This window comes from Lagopus leucura, unplaced genomic scaffold, assembly GCF_019238085.1.
Source record: "Lagopus leucura isolate 7727_CA_CO unplaced genomic scaffold, USGS_WTPT01 Super-Scaffold_702, whole genome shotgun sequence".
NCBI lineage: Eukaryota > Metazoa > Chordata > Aves > Galliformes > Phasianidae > Lagopus > Lagopus leucura.
Genome location: NW_024962254.1, coordinates 4,831,713 through 4,841,266, shown reverse-complemented (window position 1 = coordinate 4,841,266; position 9,554 = coordinate 4,831,713). Strand labels below are relative to the sequence as shown.

The 9,554-nt window shown below is 39.6% G+C and overlaps 1 protein-coding gene across 1 annotated transcript in view; it reads right to left on the bottom strand.

Annotated features, from left to right (window-relative positions):
- Nucleotides 1-554: 554 nt before the first annotated feature.
- LOC122175185 (disks large homolog 2) overlaps nucleotides 555-9,554 on the bottom strand; it is a 737,856-nt gene continuing 728,856 nt past the window's right edge. Inside the window, exons 24-25 of the mRNA XM_042862630.1 lie at nucleotides 7,111-7,202; nucleotides 555-5,897 (exon numbers count right to left, since the gene is read on the bottom strand). Of these exons, the coding sequence (XP_042718564.1) occupies nucleotides 5,791-5,897; nucleotides 7,111-7,202 (199 nt within the window). The 3' untranslated portion in view covers nucleotides 555-5,790. The remainder of the gene's footprint in view (nucleotides 5,898-7,110; nucleotides 7,203-9,554) is intronic.

The window sequence follows — 9,554 nt, the reverse complement described above, 5'->3', positions numbered from 1 at the left end:
CAGTACTTAGCCTGAAGGCTGTGGTGTCAGACATATGAAAAAAATCATGAATTAAAAGAAAAAAATATGTCAGTAATTTTCTAAGATGCAGAAATGTGATAAGGTAACAGCAACATTAGTTCACCAGAGTGCATCTTCTCTGTGTTAACTCCCACATTTCTGCAAAGTCAAAAAAGGAAAACAGTGCAAAAAAGAAAAGTTTCTTGATCTTCAATTATTCTTGAAGTTACCATCTCACTTCCAGATTTCTGCCTCTCATGTGTGGTGCATGTGATAGGGTATCAAGATATGCTTATAATAAAGAGCATATTTGATATGGTCTCAAGACATATTGAGAGCATATTCCTGCTTTCTTTTTTTTTTCTATTCTGCTTTAAGAAAAGAAGACAAATTATGCCTTGTGAGGAAGCCATTTGCTATAAAGTGTAAAAATGCTTTAATATTAATATTTTATAATAAAATTCATGACATATTTATAAACACTCTATCAAGCATTTACAACTGAACCACAGCTGAGAGCTTGGAGTGGAATAAATAAGCAAGGACACGGCTAGTATGAAATATACATCTTGAATTTATAATTGTGTGTGCTTTATTCTTTACACAAATGGAATGGATGCGCAGAGTATTTACACATAACAGGAGTGTAAGCTGGACAAGGTATTTTGTAAACTCCAGTTCAGATTCTGAGTACTCCACACTACAGCTGGACTGAGAAACATCCTGCCAAAGAGACGCACGTTGGCCAGCATGCTGGACAGAGTGGCACACTGCGTGCAGCCTGTTGCACTCGGAAATTCGGGCTGACTGACCGATTCAAATGTAGGAATACAAATCCAGAAATGGAAAGGTTGCTATCCCACTAAGAGCCAGCAGTGTTGCTTTTTAAAAAGTATTGTTCTTTTTTTCTTATTTTTTTTTCCAACGATCTTGCCCAGATGCTGGCTACCGCCCATCATTAGAAATGCTGAATTACACCAGAATGAGGTACCTGGGCTGTAGGTCAGGGCCAGAGGTGTAAGCTGCTAACACGGGGTGAGAGATGATGGCTCATGTCTTACACTCCTCACCTTACAGACAGATTCTCAAGAGAGCCAATGGGGCAGCGATTCCTATTGCTCTTGGTGAGATGTTGGTGGAGCTGAAACCTTCTGAAAATCTGGCCATGGTGCTTGGCCTATGGGGTGTCTTTGTGTTCAGCAGTTTCACTGCACCTGCCTCAAAGGGATATTGGTCCAGGACATAGCCCTCTAGGTGCTACAGTAATATGGGCAGTAAATAATGGTGCAAAGTATTGAGCTTCTGTTAGTAATGGGGCCTTGGTGCTTTAGAGTAATGCTAAAAAATTGATGTAACAGTGAGGATGGGTATGTAATTTCAGGTGGCATAAATGGGATGGACTCGTCCCTGAAGATATTCAGGGTCAGGCTAGATGGGGTCTGAAGAAGCTGATGGAACTGTTGGTGTCCCTGTGCATTGCAGGGAGTTGGACTAGATGGCCTTTAAGGGTCTCTTCCAACTCAAATGATTCTATGACTGTATAATTGATGGAGTGACCATAATTCCACTGGCTGAGGATATAGGCTGGCTATGTGGTGAGTAGCATTAAGCTGTTGTTTACTATTAACTTTGATGCTGATTTGTGCTTTAAAATGTCCTGCAAAGGAACAGTCAATTTGTTTGTAATATATTGACTACCTCATTCTTACTTCTGAGCTAGCTGACAAGATGTCTTGTTTTTTGATGGAACAGGAAAATACATCTATTTCACCAAGGCATGCATGGGCCAGAGCACATGGATGCAGTTGCACAGTGAACTGCATGCATGACATGGCAGACAAAATGCTCAAGAGAAGAAATGCTGAGATTAAATGCTATGAACAATAAAAGAACACTTTTCTGTGAACATGGCAGATATTATGGCTTTAAATCTGCAGCTTAAAAAGAAACCAAGACCTTTATGCATGAACACTGTTTTCGCTACATGTGTCTTCTTGTGTTGTCACTTGTTGAATCCTCTGGTCAGGGAAAAACAAAATAAAAAGAAAGAAAGTAGGGAAAACCAAAGCAAAAATACAATTTGACTGACTTCTTATGAGCAAGTAATAGTGAAGGTATAAAACCAACAATTTCTACATAGAAAACTGACGTAAATAGATTAGTGAATGTTGTGTAGATAGAACACTGTCGCTGGCTCGTAGTGGTTGTTAGCTCTGGTTCAAGACTGCTCTCCAGGATGAGGATTTGAAATTTCAGTGCAACGGAGAGATTCCTTATCCTTGACTTTCACAGAGTGGTTCCTAGGACCCTATCCACACCGGAGCATCAAACCATGCTAGCTACAAACACAATTACATCACAGAATATTATTCTAGAAACAACCTTTACTACCAAAAAAATAACAAAGCGCTAGCATGGACAGGGTACCTCTGTAGGAAGGGGAATTAAGCAAGAGGCTCTTTCACTGGTTTGTGGCCAGACCACAAGACCAATAAAGAGGGCCTTTTCACTGAGCCCTGTCAGCAAGCTCTCAATGAGTCAGTGCATGGGAGATGCTTTGTGGCAAGGAGAAATAAATAGTTTGTAATATCGCACATCTGCACAAATCTAGCAAGATGTCATTGTGATCATTCATGGGTGGACAAAAAGATGCTGTAATTTTGGTTCTGCTTAGACCCTACGGTGCTACACACTGTGCCAGAACATGAGAAATAGCACCAGGGATGTGATCTGGCACTTTTCCTAAAGGGTCCAGCATTTGCATTTGTCTCATGTTTAGACGCTCACTAGTCTTTTACATGGACAGAAAAGGAATCTGATTACGCTAAGCTGTGTTAGCACCAGTGTGGTCTCAGGTGCTGACTGCTGTGGGTTGTGAGTTCGGATCATTTTTTTTTTGCACCAGATGTAATTTTGCATGAATCTCGTGTTTCTCTTCCTCCTCCCACTACCACCCAGTATGATCTGAACAGCTGCAATGCAAAAATGAACCGCAGCTCTGAGGATGCTGAAACGTGAAACGCAAAACGCCAACACACAAAACAAATGGGAGAACAATTCCTAAGGGAAATAAGACCTCTTACTGCTTCTCTTGGTGAATTGTTTTTAAATATAAGTTTTATTTAAAAAAAAAAGAAAAAAAAGAAAAAAAAAGGAGAAGTGCAATGGCAACTCGAAGCACAAACAACAGACAGGGAAAAATAAATAATGTTACTACAGTAACCAAGGACTGATGGAAAAATTGATTGTACTCAGCCATAGTGTTATTGTTCACCATAAAGCACAGCACATGACAAAGCAAAACAGTTACTAGAAGGATAGTACTGTAAAAGGCTGCATGCTGAACTAAGAAACAAATAAGCAGGTGTGATTGATTGCTTAAAAACAGAGCTGAAAATTAGAATGAAGTTCCTGTTTTAGGATACTTGGTTTTTCAGGTCCAGTGGGCTATTTCCCAACCTGGGGCAATAGTACTTTGCCAGCATGGAAAAATCCATGGCATCCAAAGATCTGGGGTCACTCTGTGGATTTCTGCAGAATTATCCAAAAGCTAAGCTTTCATTCATTTATGTATTGTAAAAAATGTTTCTAGCCCTTCTGGTTACAAAGCTCTTTTGGAGACTTAACTGAATCCCTTGTATATAGATCTGTGCTGGCCAGGCAAGAAAAATAGCAGTAAAAGAAGTGTGAACTTCTCAAAGTTACCGTAGCTGGGCAGTACATGAGGGGCCACTGCAGGGCCACCGAAACGCCCACATGTTTACCTATGTCACCACTGGTGGCTATGTTTCAAACATCCAGCTCATGGCATCCTCTGGAGAGGTGGGCTGGGTATGCCTGTCAGCTGGACAGGTGCTGAAATGTCAGCTGCAAAGAGACGAGTGACTGAGGAGTTTGTTTAGAATTTGCCCTTAAAACATCCTTAAACATTAGGGTTGCTGAAGCCACCAGCTAATAAGTGTTAGACTGCTGCAGCATGGCAGGCAGGAGATTGTGGGCTTTCTTTAAGACTTGGTCCAGCAGCAGCAAAGGCAATTCAGCTTACTGTCATTGTATCTCTTGCAGTTGTCCCCTTGTAAGAATGAAGAATGACATCAGTATAGAAAAGAAGAGCAGTGTGAAACAAGGAGAAAATACCTCCCTCTCCCCTTCTCTACATCCCGAACTGCAATTCCACAGACTTTCCCCAAATCCCTTGCAATGTCCATTGCCTCAGTTTTTGCTTTTAAGACCCTTGTTGACTGTGAAATGAATGAAGATACAAGTTAGTTGGTGACCTGCCTGCCTACAAACAGAGGAAAGATCAAATACTTTTGGTATTTCCATTAAGAAACAGGAAGAATCATAAAACATTTTTTGGATGAAGTATTGTAACTGCGCTCGAGCACTGACATCTTGCTTCTGAGAAGTCATCCATTTCAATTTAAAGATGCATTATCCTTCTGTATTCAGAGAAGGTCCTGCAGGACCTACAGTCAGTTCAAGTGATCTTTCCACAGGAGTTAATCGTGATTAAATAGAGGCAAGGGAGAGGATTAGATTGAGAGAAAAACAGACAACTACAATTTAAGGAATTATCTTGCTTGTCACTCATAATAGAGAATTTGTTACAGAAAAGGGATAATGCAACTTGATGGTCCTCTTTACATTTTACAGTCGCACAAGGGTGTAAATATTTAATCTTTCAGTTAATTAATCTTTACAAAATATCTCACAAAAACATTTTTACCTATAGAAATTAGTTTCTATACATCAATATATTTTTATTTTTATAAATTATTCCATCTTTAAGTGCCTTCTATCAATATAAATGATAAAATAGACAATCAAAAAATTTAAAGCGTTTCCCAGTTGTATCCCTCCTCGTCAACATAGGTGCTGTGAATCCTCATGCTTGTGTGTGTGTCCACATAGGAATGTATTTGTGTGCACATATGTGTGATGTGAAATGCTTCCATCCTCTCTCACCCCCAAAATCCATTAAAATAAACTATATTGTTATTAGTTCCTGATGCAATAGTTTTTCCAGAGGGGAAAAAAGAAATGCTTGACTTGGTTTCAGAAATCAAAAGATGTGCATAGTTACCAAAGTCGAGGTGTACAAACTACAAATGTGCAATGACAAGCTTAGAATAGGATCCACCTCCCAGTCAAGTCAAAGACAATCCTACCAGTGACTTCAGTGGGAAGTGGACCAAGAACTCTGAGCTTGATTTTGCAAGGTGCGTGTGGCCCTGATCTAGCAGAACGCTTAAGCCCGTGCTTAGCTTTGAGCACATAAATAGTCCTACTGGAACTGATGGGACTGAATGGCATAGGGAAGGATCACAAGTAACTCCAAGTCAAGGGGCTACTCACATGTGTAGGAACTGGGGTCAAATGCTGAGCGCCTTGCAGAATCAAGCCCTATATGAGGTTCAAGAGCTGGGAACTTCTCTTTAAAGCAATCAACACACTGAGCTCAGCCATTGAAATTGATCAAAATGTCCGCATGGGCACAAGAGGTGGCTAGCTCCCCTTGACAGAGGGTCTCCATGTCAAAAGTTTATACCTACAACTGGTGCTTTCAGCACACAACAGATTTGCTTTATATGGTAGAAGTCTTTTTGTTCCTACCCTTTGACCCATCAGTGTCCTTCATGGCTTCAAACACTTTGTGTTGTACATTCATCAAAATTCACATTGACTGCAAAGAACATAAATGCAACAAAAACAGGAAAGCCTCCAAATAGTATATTATAGTTTTCTTCTAAATATTCTCCCGTTGTAATCAGAGGTGCAGTGGCTAATTTATAATTTTTCCTTGGAAGGAATCCAGATGAAAGGCCCAGATTGTTCTTCAATTACGAGTTTGCATTGATTATATATATCTTCTAAGCTATCTCCTTGGACAATAGCTGCATTAAGAAAACATACCAATACTTTTAATTGATACATTCCACAGTATTTAGTGTCAGCAGATTTTCAATGTACTTATAGATATTGATGATACTAGAAGAAATGCTATTGTATTATACTGCAGTGTTATTGACTGGAAAAGTCATACACCTTGCAGATAGCAACAGAGTTCAAACCAGTGGCACCTTCCCATGAGAGAGACCCATCCCTTTGCTTCTAGTAAAGTGACTGAGCTAGACTGTTGATTTAGAGAACTAGCAGTTCTGTCCCATGTGACGAATTGCATGGCAGGCTGCAAGTCTAATATCCATGTGATTTAGAAGCTAGTGAGCAGCAGTACATTTACAATCCATTATTTTCATAGAATCATAGAATCATAGAATCATAGAATCATAGAATGGTCTGGTTGATAAGGACCACAATGATCATCCAGCTTTAACCCCCCTGCTATGTGCAGGGTTGCCAACCATCAGTCCAGGCTTCCCAGAGCCACATCTAGCCTGGAATTTTCCTCACCTGTTGGAATAAACTCACTTTTGCCTGAAAAAGGAAATTAGATCAGGCCCAAAGTGACTGAAGATAAAGCAGCCGCAACACAAAGCTGTGCCTATATTCTTGAAGTGCCTTTCCCCACTGCAGAAAACTAGAAATGCAGTTCATATTATGTGCACTGTCAGCATATAAAGGGACAAGTGGGGCTTCTGAATGCTGTCCACAAACACTAGTCCACTGAGTAGTGAGCTGCCTAGATCAGCCCCATTGGGGCTGGGATGCAGAACATGTCTTAAATCCTGCTTTTCTCCATGTCAAGAAAAATATGCCTTTGTCTTGCCCTCTCGTGATGCATGTGCGTCCCTTCCAACCTGGGATATTCTATGATTCCATAAGTTCATGATACCATTGAGCCAGTGAGGAATTATGCTTTAGTCTGCACAAGTGCAATGATCACAGTTTTATTCACTTCAGCAGAAGCTAAGTTGAGTCAGGGAGGGAATTAAATTAATGCATAGCTATCCTGTATGTAGGGCAGCAAACATCTGAGGTGCTGAATGCCTTGACTGCTCTTGAGTTTATTGGGAAGCAATAGTCCCGAGCCAGGAGTCCTTACTATGGGCACACTGTACTGATAAGAAATTTATGCCAGAGAAAGAGCTGATTTGGTATTTTAATAAAATACATCCCTGTGATTTTTTTTAGTCAATAAAAACATACCTGTAAAATATTCTCCAAATTCTTGTTCTAACTTAATTGCACGATCATAGGTTTTCTTGGCTTGCTCCTCTGTAAGACGTTTATTCATTTCCCTAGAAACACAAAGGAAGTAATCAAGAAGAATGGATTTTTATTCAGCTTTTTAAAAGATGCACTCTACTCACTACTGGACTGAGATAGATACAAGAACCAAGTGGTTAAATTCTTTCATCAGTTCACAGTCAGTTCTGGTATTTTATATTTACTTCTATTTTTATGTAGTATAAGCCAATATTTGCAGATTTTTCCTCTATTTCCAAATTCCCCCAAATTTTTATTTTGGGTTCACCACTACTATGCTTCCAAACAAAACATGAGGCCTGCTAACTGAAATGGACATATGGCATCAGGAACTCCTGGCTTAGGCTGTGAGACAGGGAGGTCTCAAGGTCTGAGCACTCGGGGCACTCTTGCCTTCAAAGCTGAAGATTATGAACCTCCTTAACTCCAAGGCCCTCAGATGCCTGTCTTGGATGAACGAGATTGTCCAAACTGCTGAAATGGAAAATGCATCTTGACTAAAATAATGATTAAAGATGGGATTGAGCACAAGAACTCGTGACTCTACAGAAGGAATCCCAGAATCATTGTAAACCCTGTAGGGATGCCCCAGAAGGATGTGGGAGAAAGACTTCCTTGGTTGAAGTGTGGGCATGGGTTCCAGATAGTCACAAGAAATCAAACCAAGACTTTCTAGAAGTTAGAGTCAGGATGAGTTACTTATTTATATTCTTTCCAGTTTCAGTCCTTTACGATTAAATTTACAGATTCCCATTGTATCTTGTAGACTCTAAAATGTTTAAAGTACCAATATGTGTGAAAATATAGAAATGCCAATAACATTCTGTTATTGCACTGTTTTTGTTATTTGATGGAGTGTTTCTATTTCAACATTATATAGTAGCTGTAAGAAATGGGTTGTCTTGTTCATACACGCTCAGTTGTTAATATCACTGTATATATGCAAAGAATCAAGCTCATAATCATTAATGCCTTACAAATATATGCCTGCAGATAGACAAATTAATTAGTAATAATAAATAGAATTTGCTTGTTCTAGCATTTTTACAGCTTTGATTCATTTTTCTTAAAACGTGAAGGAAATTTTCTGAGGCAACTAGTAGAGCAAGAGAAGTGAGCATCTCGTGTCCTACATAAATCTGATTTAATGTCTTGCACAGAATCATATGATTGTGGTAATGAGCTGTATACTGTATGACATATGTGATGCATGTAGGAAATTATGTGCATGATGGTGCATAAAAAATGATCTATGAAGTGCACAACAGTGTGAACTTGCTATAGCCACCTCCTACCCAGCTTCTGAGATGCATCATTTAAGTTGTTCAGAATGCAGTGGCATTTTTCTAGAAATTACTGAAAGTTGTCTATCTATATAACTAACTATCCATATAACTGGGAACACTGCTAAGTGAATCCCTTTGGAAGTACCAATGCAACTCAAAGAGCAGATTTATACAGTGAAGGATAAGAAAGATTTTAAAGAAAATTTATGACAGTCATTTGTGTATTGTACAAATAATAGGCTTAATCTGTGTTACACTGCTAATTTTGTAGTACTACTATTGCATTCTATTTATTAGAAGGCTGGCTATTTAATTGACTTGGCTCATCAGCTGTGCCTACTGAACACCTCTTTCAGTGACTGAATTGAAACTGTGGCTTGAGTGGGACATAACATTGGACACTTGTATGTAAATTTAACATTTAGCATTTTATCTCCCTCAGTCATTATTTTAGTGCTAACAACATCCTCCTTCATCCAGATCTGGTAAACTTCTGAGAAGTCTTCTTCAAGATTTGACTATCAGAAGGAGAAACAAAGACACAAACAAGCACCTAAGATAGCAAATGCTTTGAAATGAGCAGAAATGTGGATTATATTTGTAGGACACAAAATTGCCTTTGATATATAACTGTTCTAGTTGTATTCATGCCTCTGCCCATCTTGTGCCTTCAGGAGAGGATGGAGAAGGAGGAGGCCCCTGATGTCCACTGTTCATGATAAATTAAAAATGTTGTCAAACAATGGTCTATTTTTTTTTTTTCTTTCCTAGCCAGGGATCTGCACAGATGGTGAATAAAAAATGCTTGCAAAGAGATGTCCCTCCCGGCAGCTTTAATAGGGATTTCCTCCTCTGTAAGTGAAGCACTTGCCCAGTGCTTTCAGTTCTCATCCCTGTGATCCAACCACTATCTTCCCTCTTCTAAAGAGAGAGGCTAATTGGAAAGTGGCCCCTCTGGGATTCAGTCTGTGATGTGGAGTCATGTAGAGCTGGGGAAGGAAGGAGGGGAGGAGGGAAGGAGGGAAAGAAGAAGGAAGGAAGGAAGGAAGGAAGGAAGGAAGGAAGGAAGGAAGGAAGGAAGGAAGGAAGGAAGGAAGG